At 49.7% G+C, this 24,013-nt stretch overlaps 9 protein-coding genes across 9 annotated transcripts; 4 read left to right on the top strand and 5 right to left on the bottom strand.

The window, feature by feature from the left end:
• Window positions 1-720: 720 nt before the first annotated feature.
• On the bottom strand, window positions 721-1,648 carry BDW70DRAFT_123507 (uncharacterized protein). The gene is made up of 3 exons (XM_073734818.1): window positions 1,419-1,648; window positions 1,167-1,232; window positions 721-1,084 (listed from the first exon to the last, which is right to left on the bottom strand). Exons 1-3 carry the CDS (start codon window positions 1,550-1,552, stop codon window positions 952-954), a joined length of 333 nt encoding a protein of 110 aa, XP_073598790.1. The 5' UTR covers window positions 1,553-1,648; the 3' UTR covers window positions 721-951.
• A 1,555-nt stretch (window positions 1,649-3,203) lies between these two features.
• Window positions 3,204-4,371, top strand: artA (14-3-3 adaptor artA). The gene is made up of 5 exons (XM_073734817.1): window positions 3,204-3,373; window positions 3,442-3,748; window positions 3,805-4,046; window positions 4,100-4,170; window positions 4,222-4,371. The coding sequence occupies exons 1-5, from the start codon at window positions 3,313-3,315 to the stop codon at window positions 4,324-4,326; spliced, it is 786 nt and encodes a 261-aa protein (XP_073598789.1). The 5' UTR covers window positions 3,204-3,312; the 3' UTR covers window positions 4,327-4,371.
• BDW70DRAFT_123471 (uncharacterized protein) lies at window positions 4,325-4,759 on the top strand. Its single transcript, XM_073734816.1, has one exon. The coding sequence runs from the start codon at window positions 4,483-4,485 to the stop codon at window positions 4,717-4,719; it is 237 nt and encodes a 78-aa protein (XP_073598788.1). The 5' UTR covers window positions 4,325-4,482; the 3' UTR covers window positions 4,720-4,759.
• A 2,348-nt stretch (window positions 4,760-7,107) lies between these two features.
• BDW70DRAFT_123329 (short coiled-coil protein) lies at window positions 7,108-8,035 on the bottom strand. Its single transcript, XM_073734814.1, has 2 exons — window positions 7,581-8,035; window positions 7,108-7,520 (listed from the first exon to the last, which is right to left on the bottom strand). Exons 1-2 carry the CDS (start codon window positions 7,898-7,900, stop codon window positions 7,340-7,342), a joined length of 501 nt encoding a protein of 166 aa, XP_073598787.1. The 5' UTR covers window positions 7,901-8,035; the 3' UTR covers window positions 7,108-7,339.
• A 6,152-nt stretch (window positions 8,036-14,187) lies between these two features.
• Window positions 14,188-16,544, bottom strand: BDW70DRAFT_131004 (putative glycosyl hydrolase). The gene has a single exon (XM_073735912.1). It carries the CDS (start codon window positions 16,186-16,188, stop codon window positions 14,320-14,322), a length of 1,869 nt encoding a protein of 622 aa, XP_073598786.1. The 5' UTR covers window positions 16,189-16,544; the 3' UTR covers window positions 14,188-14,319.
• A 139-nt stretch (window positions 16,545-16,683) lies between these two features.
• BDW70DRAFT_131003 (RBM8 family RNA-binding protein) lies at window positions 16,684-17,882 on the bottom strand. Its single transcript, XM_073735911.1, has 3 exons — window positions 17,562-17,882; window positions 17,011-17,480; window positions 16,684-16,955 (listed from the first exon to the last, which is right to left on the bottom strand). The coding sequence occupies exons 1-2, from the start codon at window positions 17,808-17,810 to the stop codon at window positions 17,253-17,255; spliced, it is 477 nt and encodes a 158-aa protein (XP_073598785.1). The 5' UTR covers window positions 17,811-17,882; the 3' UTR covers window positions 16,684-16,955; window positions 17,011-17,252.
• A 1,084-nt stretch (window positions 17,883-18,966) lies between these two features.
• BDW70DRAFT_157547 (uncharacterized protein) lies at window positions 18,967-19,756 on the top strand (the record flags this gene model as incomplete). Its single annotated transcript, XM_073740370.1, has 2 exons — window positions 18,967-18,974; window positions 19,033-19,756. The coding sequence occupies 2 exons, from the start codon at window positions 18,967-18,969 to the stop codon at window positions 19,754-19,756; spliced, it is 732 nt and encodes a 243-aa protein (XP_073598784.1).
• A 1,184-nt stretch (window positions 19,757-20,940) lies between these two features.
• Window positions 20,941-22,557, top strand: BDW70DRAFT_148334 (alpha-amylase; the record flags this gene model as incomplete). The annotated part of the gene is made up of 2 exons (XM_073738855.1): window positions 20,941-21,834; window positions 21,886-22,557. 2 exons carry the CDS (start codon window positions 20,941-20,943, stop codon window positions 22,555-22,557), a joined length of 1,566 nt encoding a protein of 521 aa, XP_073598783.1.
• Window positions 22,558-22,615: 58 nt separating this feature from the next.
• On the bottom strand, window positions 22,616-23,991 carry BDW70DRAFT_131001 (Bax Inhibitor family protein). The gene is made up of 2 exons (XM_073735910.1): window positions 23,396-23,991; window positions 22,616-23,338 (listed from the first exon to the last, which is right to left on the bottom strand). The coding sequence occupies exons 1-2, from the start codon at window positions 23,917-23,919 to the stop codon at window positions 22,855-22,857; spliced, it is 1,008 nt and encodes a 335-aa protein (XP_073598782.1). The 5' UTR covers window positions 23,920-23,991; the 3' UTR covers window positions 22,616-22,854.
• Between the last annotated feature and the right edge of the window lie 22 nt (window positions 23,992-24,013).

The following is a 24,013-nucleotide window of genomic DNA, read 5'->3' as shown; positions in this document are numbered from 1 at the left end:
GACCAGGAGCGTGAACGAACGTACGTGCCTACATTTATCACGCAATATTCGCCAATTTCTCTTCTTGTTCTCTTACTGACAAATCGGTTAGCTACAAACTTGCCGAGAAACTTTCCGAACGTCTAGACGACATGGGCAGGGATCTCTCCAGCATGATCGAGGAAGTCAACAACGCCTCGTCGACGCTCAGCAAAACAAACAAGGCTGACGAACCGGTAAGAAAGCCTGGCTTGACTGCTTCCCGAGGCCTTATGAATCAATACTTACTTGAGCCATGTAGATCTCCCAAATTGTTCGCATCCTCAATTCGCATCTCTCTCAGTTGCAGACCATCGATATGGGCACCACTGAACTCCAGACAAAGGTCGCCGCGGCGCAGAAGGCTGGGCAAAGCATGTCGGCGCGCTTCGGGCATGGACTCAGCATGTCAGGGGCTGGAAGTGCAAATGCTGCGGATGACTTTTACCGCTCTTACATGGGACGTCGGTAAAAGCTTGGGTCTCCATAAGTCGTTTTCTTCAATCAAGATCATTAGGTTTTAGGATGGCGATATGATGGTATTTATTAGGTAAATGATGGACATTGCAATAGGCCCGTCTTTCACTTTCGTACTTGGCGTACTTTGGGGCTTACTGTCTATTACAGCTTGTTCAATACTTTTCAATGCCTACTTACGGGACAAGTGTACAGGTAGTCTTCGTAATCCTGCTTTCATACGGAGAGCACATAATTACGAGCTATTATTAAACTGAGAAGGGTTGTCGATTAAGGTGCATTGAGCCAAATACATCAGCGCTGGATAATGCGGATGATATGTGCTGCGCGAAATGGCGGGATATCCTTTGCCATGAAGTAACATTTCCGACGAGCACCAGTTTCAGAAATAGCTATAAAGAATCAAATTCATTTCTTCCCGTTCTGGGTGAATTGGTCACTGGTAGTGGAATCACGTTAGCTGGAAGTTCCACCGGGCACGAATCGCAGGGGACGGCCAAAGGCCGAAGGAATCAAAGCATACAGTTTTTTGTCTAGCTCATTCAGGTGCTCGCGTTGCTCTTGAATCTTCTTCTTCAGAGCCTCAAGCCTATGAAATTGGATTTCGAGGTCAGTAGGATGTCCAAGAGCGATAACCGGTCGTTGCAGGAACTGCGAGGTTGGGGTATTACTTTTCCTTCTCTCTTTCGTACATGTAGAGGTTCTCCTGAGCGGTTTCTCGCTTCTGCCACACATCACTGAATTGCGAGATCAAGGTGTTAGCTGTCTGGCCTGAGAACTGAATGTGATGGTGTTGTCTCGAGCTTGGACGAGGATATGACATCATCCGATCGGAGTGCATGGAAACGCAGTGAGATGGAGCAAGGAACGTAGCTTGCTAAATTCTCAGAGTAGTCAGAAGCAAAAGCATTTTGTATACGCACCTGTGCGCAGCACCGCCAGGCCGGGGGGCACCGGTATCGCCTTCACTCATTCTGGGAGCAATTGCGGAGAAAGGGCGGGTGAGGATGGCACGGGATGTCGTGGAGAGAGGACGAGTAATGGATTGACGAAGCATAGTGATTATAGATTGTAATACTCTGTAGATGGAAGTGAGAGAGTTTTAAATCGATGATGTGAGAAGAAGCTAAATGGATGAAGAAGAAAGGAAGAGGGGGTGGTCTGACTGGTGAGCAACAGTAGTACCTTATTCGTTGCCTTGGAAATATGGCAGTGGCTGAGGGTATACTTGGCGTTGGCTGGACCCAGCTGACGTCAATAGGTCATGTGATTCAAAATGAGTCAGCCGTACCCAGCAAGATCATGTGATCTTTAATGATTAGCCTGAAATAATGAATGGTACAGGGGTGATTTTAGGGAAAATCTCTAGCTCTGCCTGTTATGGTCGTATGAAGTCTATAAGATATCTACAAGTTACTCCCACCTCGTACTTACAAGAGACATGATGAGAGGCAAGAAAAGGAAGTACAGTAGCTGCGGAATCAGAGGCAGAGGAGACCGCACAGGAACTGAAGCTTCGGCGGCTGTACATAGAACTCGATGGAAGACCACCCACGAGCCGAACAACTATGCATCACCAACTCACCCATCGTAATGCAGCTCTTGCCTACTTGGTACCTGTAAGCACAAAACCACTAGCAGCGAGGCTCATTCAATAATGCGGGAATCATCTGGCGATTGGCGGAGGGAAATAGGGATGACGCCGGAGTGGCCCACTGCTGAACCACACACACCACACTCAACAGAAGGGGGGAGTAGAATCACCATTGTTGTAGAGGTAGAGGGTGGAATATACAGTTGAACAGATCAAAATAGGCAGATTGATAGGATAAAGTAATAGTAGACAAGTAGCGTGCCTCGCAGGTTATCGGCAGAGACGAGTGGGTGGTTAACGGTGAGGCAGCCAGAGCCCCCCAGCAAATGGCAGGAAGAAGACTCCCCTCCCACCTCTGAGCAGGTCTCCCCCTCTCCCAACTTCGACTTCCTCTCCTCCTTTTGCGATTTCGCTCCGTCACTATTTCATTTCCCCCTTCACTTTTCAACCTCCTACCACTTCTAACATTAAATCCCCTCCCACTTCTTTCCTTCTTCCTAATCACACTCTCTCAACAACTGAATCCTCTGTTGTCGTTGCCATCGCACAGGTGAGTGATACTCCCCTCCGTTTCCTCCCAGTCTCCCCCTCCCTCGCTCTTACCCTTCGCCTCAACGCACCCATCTGTGTATTCCACGCGTTCATCGATAGTCTCACTTGCTTCCCTCTACTGGTATCTGTCGAATCGCTCCAGCTCTCTACAAATGTGGTCTTGGGTCGAATTGCATGCCTGGAGTTCAAGCCGCCCCCGGCTACGCTGGACTCTATAACCGCGATGCTGTTTACTCGCTGCCAGCCGAGTGGAGGACTGGCGGAACAACAAGCTGCTCGACATCTACACGGCCAACAGAGTTTGCGATTCAGCCAACTTTCCGCGAAATCGTCAGTTTATTCTCTTGACTTGAAAACGTGGTTTGCTGTTGGATTCTGGGGTGTATCGTGCTATCAGCCGTGTGACAGCTGGGCTCCCTAGTGCAGGGCAGACCAGGGCAGCCTTCACTCACAGCCTCACTTTCCATCACCCCGTGATACTTGCACCCTACCCCACGCATGTTTCTTACAGTCTAGGCCTTGTCGTTTCCTTTTTTTTTTTTTTTTTGCTGTTTTTTTTTTTTTTAAATCCAAGTTGCTGTGGATTACCGCACCACTCGAGTCCTTGCCAACGAATGTGCATACTTGGTGACAGTCGCTAACTTTCGTCTAATACTGGTTAGATTATCAAAATGGGTCACGAAGATGCTGTTTACCTGGCCAAGCTTGCCGAGCAGGCTGAACGCTACGAGGGTTCGTTCTCCTTGTTTCTAGGTCGTTGCTGGAACTCGTGGCCTCGATATTGACGGATTTCCATCTAGAAATGGTTGAGAACATGAAGGTTGTCGCCGCCTCCGACGTAGAGCTCACCGTGGAAGAGCGGAATCTGCTTTCTGTTGCCTACAAGAACGTCATCGGCGCCCGCCGTGCGTCCTGGAGAATTGTTACCTCCATCGAACAAAAAGAGGAGTCCAAGGGCAACGAGTCCCAAGTTGCTCTCATTAAGGAGTACCGCCAGAAGATTGAGGGCGAGCTCGCCAAAATCTGCCAGGACATCTTGGACGTTCTCGACCAGCACCTGATTAAGTCCGCTCAGAGCGGCGAGTCCAAGGTCTTCTACCACAAGATGTATGTTTCTGTAGTTCATCTATGCCACCCGTTCTAACATATCTCTACGCCAACAGGAAGGGTGACTACCACCGTTACCTTGCCGAGTTCGCTATTGGCGACAATCGCAAGACTGCGGCCGACGCCTCCCTGGAGGCCTACAAGTCTGCCACCGAAGTCGCTCAGACCGACCTTGCCCCTACTCACCCCATCCGTCTCGGCCTGGCCCTTAACTTCTCTGTCTTCTACTACGAGATCCTCAACTCTCCCGACCAGGCTTGCCACCTCGCCAAGCTTGCTTTCGACGATGCTATTGCCGGTATGTAGCGCAGTAATGTCGGATATAGGGCGCTCGGCTAACTTTCGTTGCAGAGCTTGACACCCTGAGCGAAGAGAGCTACAAGGACTCCACCCTTATTATGCAGCTTCTCAGGGATAACCTGGTTAGTAAAATTCACGCGAGGCTCGGAACAGTTCTTACTGACATGATTTAGACTCTCTGGACCTCCTCTGAGGCCGAACCCGCTGCAGAGAATGCCCCCGCCGAAAAGAAGGAGGAAGCCCCCGCCGCTGAGGGAGAGGAGAAGCCCGCTGAATAAAGAAAATATGGTGGACGCGTGCCGGTCATGGATGCTAGACCAACCATTAGAAACAGGGCTAGGCTGTCCGTGGAAAGTGTTGAGGGACTTTACTGAAGGTCTTGAGGAACGAAGGGAGATGTACGGTCACAGTTCCATCGGCGTGCGTGTTCTAACATGAAGCTTCCGGACATGGCCGGTCGCGGTGCTTCTTTCGCTTCCTTGCGCTTCAATGGTCCTTTCCTTCCTACGATGACAGCATGGCTGGTGGATCGGTTGTCTCCATTCGCGGCACGTCGATTCATATATTCGTTGGTCGCTTTTAATTTACATTTTGCCTATTACCTCGTCTCAAAGAATACCTTTCCCTTACCACCCTCCCCCATCGGATCGCTTCTCATTCCCGAGCCTTGACTATGTTATGAAATTTGTCTTGGTCCTACCGCTTTTGTGCCACCTGGCGTTTGTTGTCGCCTTAGCTCGAGTTTAGATCTCAGTCCGACAGTGGCTTCAAAGAAAGTTGAAATTCATAGTTCCATGTAGTATATCTGTATGCCGTTTGGCGAGAGATGTGACTTACTTTGGCCCAACGGCTCAAATCGGTTGCCACCGAGACGTGAGCTTCTCTGCCTCGGTCGATCTCACCGGTTCATAGACAAATGCGCTGGGTAGCTAACCGACTTCCACCGGAAGAGGCCTGCGATGTGCCACCCATCATTTTGCATCGATACAGTTTTGGGTGCTAATCTACACTGGTCAAGCACACAAATGACGTATGCGGCTTGTGCAAACAAAAGACCGCGCGAAACCTGCATCTCTTAATCAGCCCCTCCCTTTAAACTTACCTATCATTGTTCATTGTCTCAAACAAGAGATAGGTAGGGAGTCCATGCTATTTTCGGACGTATTCCGAAGCCGTCGGGATTGATGACGCCTTCTACTCTAACGAAAACGTATGGGGTGTCACACGAATGCGTGACCTGACATCTGGAGGGGAACCGATCCCCCAAACAAGCTGCCATCCCTCAATCAACCGGTATCTTAGGTCCATTATTCTTCTCTATTGATATCTGCGGTCCCTGACTTGATCCGAGCAGAGGAAACATTGCTTGCTGGTTTTGAACGAGGTTCTGCACAGGATGACTTTGGGGTATGTATGTGACGTAGAATAAAACAATCTCATTCCTTTCCTTGCAATAGGTATAAAAGACCACCCATTATATTTTAGCCTTATATGAAAGCAATCTCTCGGTGGTTTCCCCGCCTAATTTTCCCCGTAATACGGCGATTTGATCAGTAAACACTACAAAAAGAGAGGTGCAGAGTGAACGAGTTATTGAGACCCTTCATCTTAGCCTAAGCCTAAGCCTAGGTACTATGGCCAAGTGCACAAGTTCTGTCAGCGTAGCCCCGACTTTACAGTAGCCCCAGCTATGTTCCTATACATCCTAGTCACAGTACCTTAGCACTTGGCACTCCGTACTTAATACAGAAAGATACTTCATGCCGGAGAAGGATTCCTGAATCCTTAGACGTAAAGCGACGACGGAAAACTTCCATCAGCAAAATTGGGCCAATGGGCTGAATGGTGGCTGGCGGCTGGCTGGATCGTTTGAGAAATGGGATTGTGATTGTGGGCTGTGGCGTTTCGCTTCGTCTTTTGACAGGTACTCTGTTCTCCATACAGAACTCTGCATCTATAGGCTGGTTGGATGTATGTATGGGAGAGACTTGAAGAGACCGTGTCGGAGAATTTATGTACTGTAAGTCCTTCGAATCAAGTATCGTGGTTTACTGTGCTGAACGTGCAAAAGTACGGTGTGCGCGGCATGCGTAACAGTCTCGTCTAGCACTTCAACTACCTATGCTGTCTCTGTTCAAGTGAAGCTATGTTAAGAGTGGGTTTGCTTAGATGGAAACTGAATAGTAATAAAATATTTATTTATTTTTTTATGTGCTTTGCTAGGATAAATAAATAACCGCTTGGTTCGGGATATAATACGCAAATGTCTTCAAAGTCCAAATGGAATGCTGTTGGTGTCAATGTCAACCTGGACAAATCGTCAGACCAGGACGATTTCCAATATACAGGCATGATGGTGACAGGGAAGAAAACGGTATAATCGCGTGCACGTGAGGGGACGATGGAGTGAGGCAAAAGAGAATGAAAGGGGAAGAGTGAGCTGCTCCATGAAAATGCGTTCCCGTCGCCCTTTTTAGCTTTGTGGTATTTGCTGCGTGCGATCGATTGAAAATCGTGAGAAACAAATGCAACCCTCAGTACGGTTTCCGGCGTCTAATAAAAAACAGAATTCCCCAGTAAAAACAGCTGCCCTAACGCCGAGCGTGCTATGCCACAGAAATACACCATGCCGCCCGTAGAATTTGAGAGAAATAAGAATTCAGAGAAATGCGTGGTTCGGCGAAGAAGAATAATGGAATATGAACAGTTGAAACCCGAATCATCTGAGCGAAGGTGTCACATTGCCGCGAAGTCGGTCACAGATTGGCCCTCGTCCGCACGCATCGGCGCCAAGGCCGGTGATCAGACCTCAGCAGCCAACACATAGCAGGCAATGATGTCACAGCGCTGGACAGGGTGTCGATCGTAGAAGGGAATATGGGGCGAGAGGCGAATGAAGCGGAAGTGGAGCGTCAGTGTGGACGTGACTGTCGAACAAACACAAAAGCGAATCAACGGCTGCGCGGTCGCCAGCTATTCAGAGCCGATTAGTTATCGCAGTCGCAGATGAGCGATATGGTTGACCTCGCGAATGCTGCCTCTTTGCAAGTCATCGACGCTAGGGTCTCGATTCCCAAGCTTCACCAGTGTAGTGCTAAATAATGTTCATCGACTTGTGGACTGTCCGATCTGAAAATATGATGTATGGCCACGTAAAAACCCGCCCAAGTACCAGGGGAAAAATGCGCGATGATATAGCATGGAAGTGATTCGATGTTTTCGCGAACTCAGAGCAAAAAAAGAGTCCCGACTGTTCTGAATCTGAGTCGGGAAGGGGGCGTCGCGGCCGTCCTATTTGTGCGACTTCTTGACTTTAGTACTCTTCGACATCTCGCTCTTCATATTACGTGTTAAGCCCCCAATGTAATCCTGCAAGAATCTGTTCTCGTTCTCGAGTTTGTCGTGGTCGGTTTTCACTGCATCAATTCGTTCCGCTAGAGCTTGGAGAGACGACTGGAGAGCCTTGGCTTGTCTTTAGGAGGCGACATGTTAGTGACTAGGAGAAAGGCAAATTGCTCTAGGAAGTGCTTACTCCTGGAGGGTCTGTCTGGCCTCCTTTCCCAGTCGCTCCAGATCCGCTGAATTGCGGCGCGGGCTCATGGCTCGCGCATCGTCGGGCGGGAACTCCTCCTCCTCGATTTCGATTTCGGGGTGATCCCGAGGCACCAGTATTGAGGCGCTAGGTTTGCGACTGGCCATACGGGGACGTTCAGGACGGCCCCTGCGTTCGGTCTCCGCGTCGGATATGGAAGAGGATGACGAGAGCGAGGACATATGGGCACGGTTGGTTTCGTTCGGCTGAGGCAGAGTCGGAACCGGGGAAGAACTATGCACCTCTGACGTCGATGCCATATTACGGGGGAGGCGCCTGCGGAGGTGTCTGAAGGGGCTCTATGGTCTCCGGTTGACGCGAACCCAGGAGGAAGTGCTGGTTTATGGACAGAGACGGGCAAGTACAGTCACCACAGGTTTGAAAACTACCTCTAGCGATCACCTCAGATGAAAATCTGCGTTTCGCTGGAGGTAGCTGTCGTGGAGGCTTCGAAAGGGTGTCCCTGAGAAGGTTTGCAGAGGGGTGGAGCAAGCAGCAGGGAGCCGGTAAGAGAAAGGGGAGAAAGGAGAATGAACAAGCGGCAGAAGCGAGATGGACAGAGAAAAGGGAAAGAAAAGGGAAAAAAAAAAGAGGAAAAGAAAGCAGGAGAGAAACCGTTTGAGCGATCCAGGGGAAGGGAAGGAAAGCTTGAAAGACTGAATTGGAGGGGTGGAACTTGGGTTTTAGCGAAAGTTGGGACTGAGCGACTTGATAGATGCTGGACAAAGCAATTCACCAAATCTGGCTCTGCACTTGGACCACTGTTTGCGAGTCGCTTTCTCTGCCTGAAAGACAAGTCAGGCTCTTCTATCCAAGCAGTGTTTCCCTTCTCGGGTTCGATCTGTGGTCTCTGTGGTCTGCAGTATGTACGAACGTTGTGATGAAGTTGGGTGGTCAAGCCTGAAAACGGCGGGCGGAGTCGCGGTCAAAAGAACCGTCAGTGGGTAGTAGAAGCCACACGTAATTCAGGCAATGGAAGATGAAGGAACTGATCGAAATGGAGATCCTTGTGACCGCGGGAGGAGGAAATCGGAGGAGCGGTGGAATTGGGTTATTATTGTCGTTGTAGAGGCTTGGTAAGGCAATGTTGCTCTGATCTTCACGACTGCACGATATTTGGACGGCAGGCCGAGCAGTACTTTTTTCAATACGGGACTGCGTATTCAGATTACCGTGGAAGGAAGGGGCGCTTACAGGAAGAACCGTGGATGGCCGACCGAGCTCCGGGCCAAATAGGCATGGACTGTGGACAAATACGACGAATCGAACCCCTAAACCTCCCCCGCCGACCAAACATTGCTCCCAACTCAGGTAGTTTTCCGTGCTTCACCGAAATGAGGGAATCGGAGTATGATTCTTTTGATTTCGGGATAGTTCTGCGAACAGTGTCACAGATCACGCTGCGCTGTGTGTTTTACTGGACGCTGGATACCTAAATCATGGAGTCTGTCCCTCGTACGTACCTTGGAGTGGCGGCCACGAGTTGGGGACCACCAATCTTGTGGGAACGGCGCTAAGCCAAGAAGAATTCAGCAGACGGTGATCCTCATCATCGACCAGCGACCGCTACTACTGACGACCATTGCTCCGTACTACTGGCCCTACTCTGAGTACTACTGAATCCTCGCAGCACTGCTGATTGCAGATGGTGATCATGACGGAAAGATCATGGGGAATCATCATCATTGACACTTCCCGTGTCAGTTGCCACTGCTGCCACTGCCTGTCTCTGCCTGCGCCTTGCCTTCCGGCTCCTCTCCAGTCTCACTTCCGCCTGGGTCGCCTCAAGGGGCGGCTATCATTGAAGGAGCAAATGACAAGGCATCGCTGATCCAAATGCGATTGCCGATGGTTTGCTAAAATATGGGGTTCGGTTCCGTCTCGGTTAGGGGTGGCTGAAATAAAGGTCTCATGCTCGCAGTCCTGGCAAATATGAGGTCACGAAATGTCGATCAAGCGAGAGTCGTGGTACGGGAATTCTCCAGGAAACATCTCAAGAGGCTCAGCATCGACGCGCGGTTCGGTTCGATACGATACTAACCCGATCCGACATCTGCCGATACAACTGACAGACTTTTCAGTGTTTGGTCATTGGATACAATTGGATACATTAATTGTACGGCAGATGAGAGCATTCAGCGCGGTTTCTGAACTGCTGTACGCGAAATGTTCCTGCAGCGGTGTCGCCTCGCGATCTGGAGACGGGCCACGGGCACAGGTTACAGGTACGCGACGTTTGGTTGAAACAAGGACTCAGTCCTGCCAGTATTTCCGCAACGTTGATCCATGGGGCAACTTATAAGATTGGCATATTAAGGATTCGAATACGGTGTATGCACGATGCTTTTATTTTGCTTGGCTGAAGTCTCCAGGTCGCCAGTCCCTACGGGGTGGTGCAGGAGGCGTCTGCCGGTGCCGCACTGCCGCCCAGTGGCTACTACTATCATCAAATTGCCCGACCCAAAGTAGCGGGTACTATGATCGATGGCAGGGGCTTGAAAAGGAGAATACGGAAGTTTCTTTTCCAGTTTCTTTTCCAACTAGGCGCGTCCCTTGCGCCCACGGATCCCCCTACCATGAAAAATGTAGATCAACCTGGTTTTTTAAATCTTTTATGCTTCATGATTTTACTTCATAATTCATACGCTGATATTCAAAACTGGATCCTCTCATTATCGGCGTCTTTTCGGCGGATTGAGTATTGACAGTTGGCGCTGGGCAGTTTTGGCACCACAATTGTCAACGGCAAAGCACATCAGTGCTCAGACTTCTTATTGGACTCCCTCAGCAGTGATGGTTCCTCATTGGTGCATTGAAACCTTCAAGTTATCCTACCCCGTACACCGTTGACGTGCCAGCCGTGGAACGTCCGGTGTAGATACTCCGTACACTAATACAGTGCTCGGTGGCCAGTGGAGACCATACTGTCAGGACTCAAACGCACCGCCATCTGCTCAGCCTGACCGTTGACATAGGCAGAGAAAAACAGAAACTGTTTGAGACAACCATCGACCTTGGCGTCTGGGGCGAAAGTGGTACGTCATGGACAGGGCGCCTGGTCGTATGTATGCTAGGACAGCGAACGAAGCAGCTGATCGCGATCTCCACCGCTCAGGACCAGAAAATCGTGGTTATTCTGCAGTCAACGTACATGAGCCCCATCAGGTGAAAAAGCTGCCGGGAAGTTCCCCGGTTGTTCCCTGCGGGCCAGAGAATGCTGGCAGACTCGGAACTCGAAAGTCGACCTCTCAGGCTCTCACTAGTCACGTTCGTGTACTGCTGGCATGCCTTGACCGACAACGCAGCGTCTTCGAAACGCGAAGTTTGTCCCCTCCCAGGATACGATGGTCGAGGAAATCATAGTATCATCAGGCTCTCGGACTGGAGACGAGCTGACAGCAGAAGAGCACTCCGTAAGGCATCAAACGCCGTTTTTTGTCGCCCCGCGTTCATATAGCTTATCAAACTGTCACCGATGAGGATACCTTGTACTGCCTGGCGTCGGTCGCGATGAGTTGCCCCATTCTCAGTTGTAACACACTTGGCTTTGCCATATTCTTGGATACACCTATACACCTGAACACAATAGATTGTAATCAACGCTATAATTTCATCTCCAAGTTTGTATACCGCCTGCCCTGTGGGTTTCTGGTCTTCAGCCGGCCCTGTGAAGCGCAGAAACCAACGCCTATCGGCCGGTAATGATACTGTACAGTTACTGTACAGTGAATGGTACAGGACTTTGGACCCGCGTGACTCTCTAGTCTCCACCAACCATTCTAATTTCCATGTATCCTTGGTTCGGCTATCTTCCACGAGATTGATAATGTCTTTATTTCAAAATCTGGGACGTATCTGTATCTCGGTGCCACTGTTTATTTTGCGTATCATTTCGACTTCCTTTGGTGAACTGGGAAACTGCGGATGTCTAAGTCGTTGATGTCGACATCAGCTGCAAGACCAAGTTAACCATAAGATCCCCTGTTCGGCCGGTAAAGAACGGCCGCCGCGCGGGCTGATCTGTAACCGTCCATTGGCTGCCATCCACTAGGCATTTCGAGTCTTGTCCCTTGTCTTGTCCCATGTATTCGACTCTGACAAGGTCGATAGGCGAAGGAACCAGCCTAACGGCCGTGCCCAAGCAAGTGGATTATGCTCCGATGCTTGCCTGACAGACAAAGCGGAGAATTTGGATTGCAAGCATGTTCAGTCTTCAGGCCATGTCCGACCAACTGTCCATGACCTCCATGCATGCAGTGCTCATAAGGCTGGCCGTCCAATTAAATATGTGCGACGGAGCTCTCCGAGCGCGGCAGTACTCAATCTCTGCTCGAGCTGGAGGCTGGAGCAGGCGCATATTATCAATAATAATCATTAATCAGTCTGTATCTTGTGAAACGACCGAGTTTCGATCGAATTTCGATCTTTATATCCACATATTCACTCAATCTAAACAACTACTCAACCTCTCAACCTCTCAACCTACTCAGCGTACACAGCCCACGTTTAAGTAAACCCCTTCAAGGTTAATTCACCAAGTACATCCACTACATTAATACTTACACGAAGTCCACAAAGCGCCGCCTTCAGCGAACCCCATAGATAATCAGCTCAGGACTGTTGATATTGCCTTGGAACCGCGCAAAGAGGGCTCCACAACCTACCTGTGCTGCATATGGGTTTCTTTGTTCCTCTTCAGTTTTAACGCCCAGCTTGTTGGTCTTATCTTGATCGACCAAGTAGGATACATAAAACTGCCATCTACAGCATGGTCGGGATGTAACCCCAAATACCAAGAAGGCAGGTGTCTACGATATTGAGTCCCAGCTATGGGCGAGCGGCGACCGTCGATGCTCTTACTAAACATCCCCCTAAATCCATCCCATCATCCTAGTGAATTATCAAGGTAACAGTACAGAAACTACAGATGAACTACTCCGTCACCATACCGGTGAAAAGAGCACAAGACAAAGCATATAATATCTAGACAGTGATCCCTGATCTTTGTGCACTGACAATGAACAAGCAAAAAAAAGATATCCAAGACGCGCGGAGCGATATTATCTATAAATGCTTATATTATTGGCCCTTACAAGCTCGATTCCCGCCCAACCAAGGAAGCTCGAGGGTTCTAGCGTGGGATTCACATCATTCTCCTCTCCCTTCTCCCGTCTTCTAGCTCACCCTCATTCTGATTCTCCACTAGCAGATGCCATGCTAGACCTTCGTGGGCTGAACGAACACTTCGCAGGGTTCAGGTAGCGATAGACCTGACAATGTGTCAAAACAGTCCACTATCAAATCACTGTCAAATCGCCTCGGCTGCGTACCTTGCGGAACCCAAGCCGGATGCGATAGATGCAGTCACCCTTCCCTAGCCCCTCCACCACCGATCAACCAACAAGCCGACTCGAGCTCCCTCGAGTCGCTACCCGCAATGCTTGGAATTGTTATACGGAGTACTAACCGTGGATTACCGGTGCGCCCAGGGTACAGAGTAGCACAAGAGCTGTCGCTGATGTCAGTTGGTGCCGAGGTAGACTCACCGAGCGACTGAGTGACTGAGCAACTCAGTGATTGAACCGATTGTTTGTCTGCGTTCTCAGTCTGACCACCAGTCTGCAGAGTCGCTGGCGCTATTACCCTGTATGCTGTGGGCCCGTGAACGTGATTGACATGGCATGGCAATGTCAGTGCGACGGCTTACAGGCCACGCACTCAGATTGTATGATTGGAGGCGCCTCCCATACAGTCCGAGGCCCCTACATATTGAGCCAATAAAGAGTGCAACACCGATTGATCGTAGTTGTGACCTGTGTTCCTCTCGTAAGGATGTGTTATCCTATCCAGTTACATTTAGTGCTCACCCTACGCCATCCACTTCATATATATACAGAGTGCATGATCTACCTAGAAACGGCCACGAATTTCAGAGTATACGCGTCTCCAACCCACAGCGTCCGTAATGGGTTCAAACGATCACGCGGAATACCTAAGACTAGGATGGTCATGGGTTAATAGCCCGTGTTTGCCCATGGTTCGAGTTCTCATATACTGCAAATCAGCCCGGTCCCTCGTACAGCACACTCATACCAGTAGCACAGTTACTCCGTATTGCTAGTCTAGGGAGTATCGACAAGGATCCATATAACCCGTCTGCAGTTCCCCTCCCCCATAAAGACCGCACCATTATAACTAACCCAGTTCTTTCTAGCATATGGCCGAAGGATCGCCCGAAGACAACCAACCAGCTGGGCGGATTGCTTGGACGAAACTTCCGGACCAACGAGGAGATGCATTTTCAGGAGTTCGATGAGGGCTATTATACGGCCCTGGTAATAATATGTGAAATTAGGCGTTACTGTGGTAGTGCCGTAATCCGATGCGCCGGTACTTGGTAATGATAATATAGGTGTCTGTCTGGGTATGTAATCCACCTCGGCAGCCGAATCTAAGTATTGGCGTCCGCACCTAATCAGTAAGGACTTTGCGAGCGGCAACGCTGTGTCTAAATTGACTAGCTTGTGGAGTGCAGCTGGTGTAATCGTAGACTCTGAAAGGTTAAGGTTACCTCTCTAGGTATATAGGTTTAACAATATCAATAATAATAGTACTCTGTACACTTGCGCGCAAACCGCTAGCTTCGAGTACAATGTGGGTACTAAGAAAGCTGCAGCTGTCAACCCGCCAAAGACTCCGCCGTCTTCCACTGGTATAAAGCCCTGAGCACCGCTACACCACCCGACTGTGTTTCCACCGTCCGCCCCCTGCCACGATCATTGTATTCCGGACCATTGTACTCAACGTCCGCTGCCGCCTTCGAGACAATCGGGTTCGTCTCGTTCGCAGACCAGGACGGCGGCATTGATTCTGGATGGTTGCGGTAGTCCACTGCACCATCCGGCAGAGACGTATCGCTGGTAGAGGCAGACTCGTCAATTACGCGGTATCGTCTCCCCCACCACATGCCGAATTTGCCCTCTTCATTCCTTGTGACGAGTGCTGCCTCGGCGTTGTGCTCGATCCAAGGGCGGTACGTGCTGCATAGCTCTTGGTGCCAATCGTAGGTGTCCTTGAAGCTCGAGTCGTGGTATGACTGGGTCCGGAGGAAGCGCTCCTCTTGTGGACGCAGTGGTCGGCAGAACTCGGCAAAGTGGTGCCAGAATATTCCTTTGAAGGTCTGGCCGTCGTGGGAGCAGTCACCATTGGAGTCGCATGCGTCTTCCATAATCCCTGCGCGGCCTAGGCCTTTCCAGTGTTGGTCGTAAATATCCGGCCACCCAGTTGCCCGCTGAACATTCTGGACAAGCTCGTGTCCGTCGGTTAGGTATTCTTGGGACCCGGTAGCTAGCCAGAGGCCGCGGAGGCCGCTGAGAATCACGCCCTGGTTGTAGGTGTATACCATGGTGTTGAGCACGTCGCACTTGCGTGTTCCTGGATGATTAGGTCCCCGGTACCCGCGAACATGGAACCCGTCGGCATACAGGTCATGGATCCCTGTCATGTTAGAGTTCTTAAGCCACCTGTACGCCTTCTGCGCCGTCCTAAGGTAGGCGGGATCATGAGGCAGACCGTCCTCTGACTCTTCGGCACCAGCAAACGGGGCGTCAATCTGGTCGCCAGGGAAGTAAAGGTACATCCCAATACTCGACGATATATATAGCTCATTCGTAATGGCATTTTTATACGCGCCCAAATGCGGGTTCCATATCATGCCGCCTCCACACACAATCGTATCCCAACCTTTCGACGCAAGCTCGTAGAATAACCGTGCCCGATGCGCGGCCGGCGTCTGAAACTGTGTCCCATGCCACGGCCTCCCACCAGTTTTGGACGAGCTCCCCGTATCATAATGCAGATCAGAATGCAGCCTCTGAAACTTGATATTCTCTAACCACCCTAGCACAACCCACAACATATCGTCGTAAGCCTGATCCCTGAGGCCGAGAGCGTTTTCTCCAAAGTAGTACGTCGTGACTTGCCCGAAGAAATGGCTGACAAGATTCTCGAGAGCTAGGGAGTTCTCAGAGATAATGTCCCGGGCGTCTTTTTCGGAGTCGTCTCCTTCATCTTCTCCGTCTCCTTCGTCTCCTTCGTCCTCTTCGTCCTCTTCGCCTTCTTCGGGGCCGTCTCCTTCGTCTCCTTCGTCTTCTGCTTCGTCTCCGTCGTCCTTCCCACTTTCATCACCGCTTTCATCACTGTTGCTCAAGAGGACCCCAAGTAGACTGTCGTCCGTATGTGCAGTCAACGCAGCTAGAGTAGCTGACACGTGCGTTCCATGGACGGCCCTAGTCCAATCATTGCCGGTCGGCCAAGTGCCCTCGTATAGGACGAAGTAGCTGTCCTGCATGACATCGAGGGCATCTATCAGATCGCGTAGAGTCTGCTTGTATTGATTCGTGGCAAGCGGCTGTTGCAGCGTGTCTTTGTCCTGGTACTGGTAGACTTGGGTCTGCGGCTGTGCGTACTGTACGAGCACGCGCGCGGATGTCTCGAGCAGACAACCTAGCGACAGAGCGCTCCATAGCGTAAGGAGTAAAGACGGCATTGTGTAGTGACTTTGCTCCCCAAATCTGACCTGCAACTGGGGAAGAAGACCAATGTCGTCAGCGAGGATTAGAGAACCTTAGTCCGATAAGAACGGACTCAAAAGGTTCGGTAAAGGATATAATAAGTAATGGGATGGAGAAGGAACCCGGTCCGGTGGTGAGCTCAGGGGAATCTCACATAACTTGAGTGTATTCCCTGGGACCGTCGTGCATTCAAGTGTCTGGGTGAGGTGGGCAGGATCGAAATGCTAGAAGCGGGGAGACGGTCGCCTCGTCCCTTCCCGACGTCAGAGGGAATCTCCGCCTGATACGACGCATGGAGCATGCTCACTGACCTTAATAGGCTGTATTCTGCTTGGATCCATATTCAATTTCAGACGTCGAGACTGTCCGCTCTATTGTCTACATTTTACAACCATATTCACTGTTCTTGGCAGATGGCGATAGCATCACGCGGGAGCTCCCCCAGTCCCCCACGTGCGCCGCAGATATTGGGGTATTCCAGTACGTTGCCTTATTCGCCCACAGGCGCTGTAGTGCATCTATGACACGCATCAAAGGTAGAACAATTACCAGTTACATCGGACGCACTACAGAGTTTATGGTATAGAGTTTATATGCAGAGTGCGGGGTTTGGAAAATGAGAGCCATGTTCCTGGTCACACGACATTTGTATTGTCGAAAATATCACGCGGAAATCCACTAGTGGACTAATAATTGTAATCTGTGGACGATTTGATATCTGGCAGTATTGAAATATTGGCGTCTAGTTTTGTGTCAGCGGTAGCAGTGAAGGAAGAATTCTGTCGGGTTGTCCATACCACACCAATCATCATAAACGACGCCGGCAGGTAACCCCGAGCATCATCCGACTTGGAATATCGATGGTGTTCAAGGGAGCCAAGGGACACTGCCGGCCATAATCGCTTGTTTTCGGTAGAGCCTCTGTGTCGTACTGAACGCCTACCAGTGTTTCATGCCTCATTTGCTGATATTGACCATGCGAGAAAGACAGCGGGGCGAGTTCATTCCAAAGCGACAATCAAAAAACATATATGGTATCTTAATCCCTCTCGTTCTCAGCTCCGGGGCTGCGGCTTCGGTCACGGCTCCTGCTGCGATTTCTCCCCCCACGACCGCCCCTTCCACCGGACTTCCCTTTGTTGGATGGCGGTGGCCGGACGAATGCGTAGTCAACTTCAATTGTCTGATCGAGCAACTTGGTGCCGTTCAATTCCTTGATAGCTTCAGCTGCTTCAGGTAGCGTCGAATATTCGATCAATGCGTATCCCTATACAAGAGAACATTAATACCCGTGCAGAACCATACCAAAATGCTAAAAGCTTCAAACAGAAGGGTTGCATAAGTCTACCTTCACGTAACCCGTTCGGCGGTCAAGGTTTAGGCTGAAATTCTTGATCTCGCCGTACTCCGCAAAGAGATCCGTCACGTCTTCTTCGGAAGCTTCTTCATGAATGTTCGTCGCTATTATAATCCATCCTTCGATACTGCGCACGGCAACAGCGCCGTCGTGTGTTCGTGCATCGGTGCCACTGTTGCTTGTCTGCGGCTCGGCTTGCTCTTGCGAGACCGGAGGGTCGATTTCCATTTCTCCAGACATTATGATAGATGAGAAAGCAAATTACTTTTCGTAGAAAGGGGCGCGGCAGAAAAGAGATGACGCGGAATCGGCGGCAGGGCAAGGCTTGTGGATGTCGAGTCGCGATAGATTGAGAGTTGAGTTAGGTCAACCCGCTTCGGTATGATTATGTAATCAGAAGGTATAATCAGACCTGAGCTCAGCGTGGACATTATCTTCAAGAACACTATAGTTTGCATATTATAAATGGGCTGAGGGTCCAAGCTATGTGTGTGTGTAATTAGACTCTTGAGCGTAGCATGGATTTGTTTGTCTTGTGTCTCGAAATAGAGGTAGTAGGGAGATTTGGTATGCTGGGTACTGATATAGACTATATAAGGGTCCAAACTACCGATACTCGTATATACAAGACGCATGTTGAACTAGGCTACTCGTTAAACCCAAAGAAACCCTGCCTCTGAAGTGAGATAACTCTAGTGGTAGCCAGTAGTTCTGTAGGGTATATCGTCAGTTATAGTTTAACTCTTCCCCATCTCTAACACAGCAGATTTCGCTTTATAGTATCCGAAGAACAAGAGCATCCTACGGCATTCCACAGCAGTAAACGATTGAGAGATAAGTACGGACAATGTGCGAAAATAGCTAGTGAGCACGCATCTAAGTTCTGCTGTTCATAACCAAGGGCCGCGAAAAGGGTGAAGGTAGAAAGTAAGTAGCTTGTGTGCTCTATTTATAGTCCAGTGCAGAAGTAGATTTCAGGAAACCAAACCATAAAACTGCAGATTCATCTAGTCAGAGTCGTCCAGGTGGTCAAAGACACATCTTTTACGTCAGGCTATTTGTACCGAGTGATTGAATCTATGTTCGTAAACATAGAAGCTCACGAAACGTTCATTGCTGAAGCTCTCTATAGCCCGGTGTTGACTACATCAGGAATTAGGCATAACACATGAGAAAAGTAGTCTTGGAACTCACCAGGAGGCTCTCGAGGGTATATTTGAGTATGTTCTGATGTTGAAACTTGCTCAAGTGAATGTGCGAAGGCCAGCCATCCACCACATCAAAGGGACATTTTAATTCAGCTTCTTCTTCTCAAGCTCTTTCGAAGCTGCAGGAGAGCTTCTACTAGTTGCAGTTGAAGGTGCAATTATTGAAGCATTCGGAATAAGATCGCAAGATGTTGTGGTGAGGCCCCAGCTCCACAAACCTACACCCGGACACTGACGAAGGCGCTGCAACACAGCGACGACCCCAAATGCCTCTGCCATCCACGCCCAAAGAAGCCATTTCCAAAGCTTGAGCTCGTCATCCGGGGCTCAAAGCCTGAAGAATCCCGCCGACTTGACCAGGTGGGCGCGCAACTCGATGTTGTGTTCGACCTTATTGGAAACGGCATGACCCTGCGAGAGACGATCGGGGACCCTACCGTCGCTAAAGCCTCCTACTCAATTGCGTTTCTTCTCAAGTCAAAGATGATGGATTTTGTGAACCTGCAGGGCCTCTCTGATAACTCACTCCTTCTGTCTTTTCGAATGCAACCTTCGTTCTGCACTGCGACGGGTAAGGGTCGGATGACGTACAAGGAGAAATACCAAGGATTTTCACCGAACCGACTTGAGAGTAGACTGTACAATGACTTCTATTCCTGCAATTGGTTCGAGCAGCATCTTGAGCTGCTTCTGCCGGCGGAGCGTATCATGGGCTGGAAGACGGTTGCTCTTGTTCTGAAGACATTCCAGCGCATAACGCCAGAGAATTGGTGCCATATGGTGAAGCTGAGGAACAGACCGGGCGTTGCGGGTCTGAACTGGATGGCTATTGAAGACAAGGTGATGCCCAGGAAGATTCAGGTGCCCGTCATCCTCGTGCCATCTGAGGAAGAGAAGAAGATGCACTATCTTATCGAAAAGAAGAAAGCGGCAGCGAAGAGGGCCATGCAAAAGCAGGGGCTCCTTTACAACTACTGAGCGGCTTCTTTGTTTATTGTATGTGCAGCAGTTAGCTGTAGCTGATGCCCAAAAGATGGAGAGCTTATCTTGAAGGATGGACTTGGATGTGCCTTGCTTCACGCTTTTAGCGTTGTCTTGAGATACCCTACATGAAAGCGTTCTTAATATTGGAGGAACAACTTGGGTTTTTTATGTTCAGTTAACCTGGAAGGTACATAGGAAACTGGAACCACGTTCTGAATAAGGCATCAATATAAGGAACAATTGAAAGCTGCTTTGTATTATCCTGTCTTTATTGTAGGCTGCATTATTGTCCAGTATCACAGGTTGGATTTCAAAGTCCCCTTGCATGAATAATGAATAAGTTCCAAACCCAATCAGCTAGTAGGCTCAAGAGTTAATTGCAAGTTCGAATGTTTTGCCTACTGATTTGCCCGCCACTTTTGGTGGCCTTCGTCCATCTACCTTACATGCTAGGGGTACCTACACAGCTACTCTTAACTATCGCTTCTCTAGACGGGCCTGAAACCAGGATTCCGAGCACCTCTATCCCAAGTCAGCGTATTTAAGTTCTATCCAGACCGTTGTCGCATGATGCAGGCACATCGGAAATATACCATAGCGTTGCGGATACTTAATATAGCTCTACTCCAGGCAAGCGCATGACTTCCTCCACTCGAGGTCAAGTTGGCCTTCAACCTTCCCAACACGCCAGCTTCTCGGGGATGAAAGGGTGGTTTCATCCCTATCAAGACCCCTGGTCGTCCATGATCTCAGGCTATTCTGTAAGTGAGACCTTCTAAATACTGCCCCTCCCATCCTCTTGAAGCGCGGAATGACTTGGAGGTTCAATTCGCTCGTTCTTGTCCTTTCCCACAGCTATTACACGCTTAATTCTCTAACTCACCATTGGCCTGTAGGCTGTCGCTCGTTTAGTTTCAAGTTGGTTCTCAGTCTTGCCCATCCAATCGTCAGGTCGGTCATTACACGCCGTATCACTCGCTGTTCTCTGTTAGCATTTGTTCAAGCTCGCACTTAAGTGACCATCGGGCACTGAAGAATACAATTCACAATACAGCACAGAAATGGCATTTTCCGGCCAACTGACGCAATGGCTGTACGCCACTTTACTGATGATAGGGCCCACATCAGTGCTCGCAGCACGTACAGACGCCTGGAAGACAAGATCCGTCTATCAAACCATGACTGACAGATTTGCCCGCACGGATGGATCAACCACCCAAGCCTGCAATCTCACAGAAGGGCTTTATTGTGGTGGAACATGGAGAGGGACGATAGATCACCTCGACTACATCCAAGGCATGGGGTTCGATGCTGTTCTGATCTCCCCAATCGTGAAGAACGTTGAAGAGAAAGCCAAATATGGTGAAGCATACCACGGCTACTGGGCCCAGGACATGTACTCTCTCAACCCACATTTTGGCACACATGAAGATCTTCTGGACTTGAGCCAAGCACTTCATAACAGAGGCATGTTCCTTATGATGGATACTGTCATAAATAATATGGCTTATACCATGAACGGCGGCAACCCAGCAACAGACGTTAACTACACTTCTCTTAATCCCTTCAATGAGAAAAGCTTCTACCATTCTTACTGCAGGATCGACGACTGGAACGACTACCCACAATCGCAGTACTGCTGGACAGGAGATAACATCGTTGCGCTTCCGGATCTAAACACTGAGGACGAACGAGTCCAGACCATACTGGAGATGTGGATTCAGGAAATGATAGCAACCTACTCCATCGACGGGCTCCGTATAGATGCAGCAAAGCATGTCACACCAGATTTCCTTGGGATATTTGAAAAGGCAGCCGATGTCTTTATGTTCGGGGAGGTCTATGAGCGATCTGTCGAAATAATCTGCGGATATCAAAGCAATATCATGTCGAGCGTTACTAACTACCCGATCTACTTCGCTCTTCTCGACGCCTTCACCATAGGCGACACAGAATCCCTTCCCAATCAAGTCGAAACCATGAAAAGCAGATGCCCGAGCGTGACGGGTCTAACTATTTTTTCTGAAAACCATGATCTGCCCCGATTCGCAAGCTTGAAGGACGACATAAATGTAAGTCGCCTTAAACCTTCTGCGTCGCTCAATAAACTAAGTTAATTCCAGCTCGCGAAAAATATCCTAACATTCACCCTCCTCTTTGACGGCCTCCCCATTATCTACCAAGGCCAAGAGCAGCACTTCTCCGGCTCAACAGACCCTCACAATCGCGAAGCCCTCTGGCCCTCTGCGTACGACACCTCCTCCCCACTTTACAACACAATCCACACGTTGAACACAATCCGCAAACACGCCATCCAGATCGACCCTGACTACTACATAAATTACAACACGTACCCGGTCTACCGCGGATCCTCTGAGATGGCCTTCCGCAAGGGCCGCGAGGGCAAGCAGATTATCATGGTTCTCTCAACGCAGGGGAGCAATAGCGAGGCTTACACGATCCGCATGATGAATGGATTCCAGCCAAGTGTTGTCGCGAGGGATGTATTTAGTTGTCGGACTTGGACAGTGAATGATATGGGGGAGCTGAGGCTTGATATGGATAAAGGGGAGCCGAGAGTGTTGTTTCCGGAGGCGTTAATGAGGGGGAGTGGGCTTTGTGGGTATGCGAGGGAGAAGGTTACTTATTTGGATTTTGTTAATAAGACTTATTCGCCGGTGTCTGGGGATGATAAGGAGTCAGGAGGAGTGGTGGCTAGCAGTGTAGTGGTTGGGGGAACGGGAGTGGTATTGGTTTGGGGGTTGTTAGGGCTTATTTCGTTTGCAATGTGTTAGTTGTCTTGATGAACAAAAGTTGACCGCAAGGAGGTCAAATATATAGTATCACAATATATTTTCTCATTTTTTTTCATTATTTTTTTTCCTACTATTCTGAGTGGAGATGCTATCCAACAACTGAAGGCGCACGGACAATATGCGCTAATAGCAGAATTCAATCAGAGAAAATATGAACATGGAAAGAATAAATGCGCCATATTCCCGAGCAAATAACCAGTACAAATATCCGACTCAAGTAGGGCGTTTATAATAATTGCGGGAGAAGTCTTAGTATTAGTAGATTCCAGATCGGATCTATCTTCGGTTGTTGTTTCTCATGGCCAGGATCTGCACCATACGGATGAAGATGTTGATGAAGTCCAGCTCGAGGCTTATAGACTCATTGACGACATCCTTCTGAAGGAGGCCGCGCTCAGACATGCGGGCGTGGTGCAGGATCTTCTGCACGTCGTAGAGAGTGAAGCCTCCAAAGACAGCGAGTCCACCATACAGCCAGATATTCTCTGACCACATCAGGGCACGGGTGGCGGTGGCGGGAAGGACAAGGGGAGCGAATCCGGAGAGAGCAACGATAGTCACACCGGCAAGGAGAGGAGCACCCAGATACAGATACTTCTCCTGCTTAGCGGTGGCGCCAACGAAAGCGATCGAACCCATCATGCCAACAGTGTAGAGACCAGCGCGGGCGAGGATAGCTGGGTGCATGAACATTAGCGGTGCGAGGAGAGCAGCCTGGGTGACGTTGAAACCAGCCCAGAGAGCGTACTTCTGGACGTAGCTGTAAACACAATTAGACGATGAATTCACCAAGACTTTGGCAACGTTTTCAACTTACTTGTTAGGCGAAGTGTAGTAAGTTCCGAACATGGTTCCCATGCTAGCGACGAGTCCAACACCAGCAACAAGCCATGGGTTGGTGGCCATGAGGCGATAAGTCCATCCGCTGGTGTGCAGAGCCCTAGCAGCAATACCAATAATTCCGATACCAAGTCCAGTGTGCATAAAGGTTTCATTCAGATACGCCCGTTCATACGGCGGCATTCCCCCGTCTTCCCGAGTTTCACGGTTGAAGATGAAGTTCGTTGCCATGATAGTTCCACCAACGATAGCTGCGCCATAGATCAGCTTCTGGGTCAAGTCGCCCTGCGAAGCATTGGCGGTTTGCTGCATGTAGGGGCGACGGAACGCATTTTGAAAAGTCTGCCTGGATTTGGCGAAGATGGAGGAAGAGGCGAAACTAGGCTTCGGTTGGGCGGGCTTAAACGGAGAGTTGTGGATGAAGCGAGCGGTGTTCGCGGATTTGGGCACCTGGCGGAGAGCCGTCGGAACGGCAAAGGGGCGTCGTAAGAAGAACGCCATGTTCGTAGTTACGACAATATGATACCGATGCAATATCAGAAGATGGAACTGAGTTTCTCTGCTGGAAGCTCGGGGTATTTTATAAGATACAGAA

Source organism: Aspergillus foveolatus (genome assembly GCF_047715535.1).
Source record: "Aspergillus foveolatus strain CBS 279.81 unplaced genomic scaffold BDW70scaffold_9, whole genome shotgun sequence".
Taxonomy (NCBI): Eukaryota; Fungi; Ascomycota; class Eurotiomycetes; order Eurotiales; family Aspergillaceae; genus Aspergillus; species Aspergillus foveolatus.
This window is presented reverse-complemented; position numbering and strand designations above follow the sequence as displayed.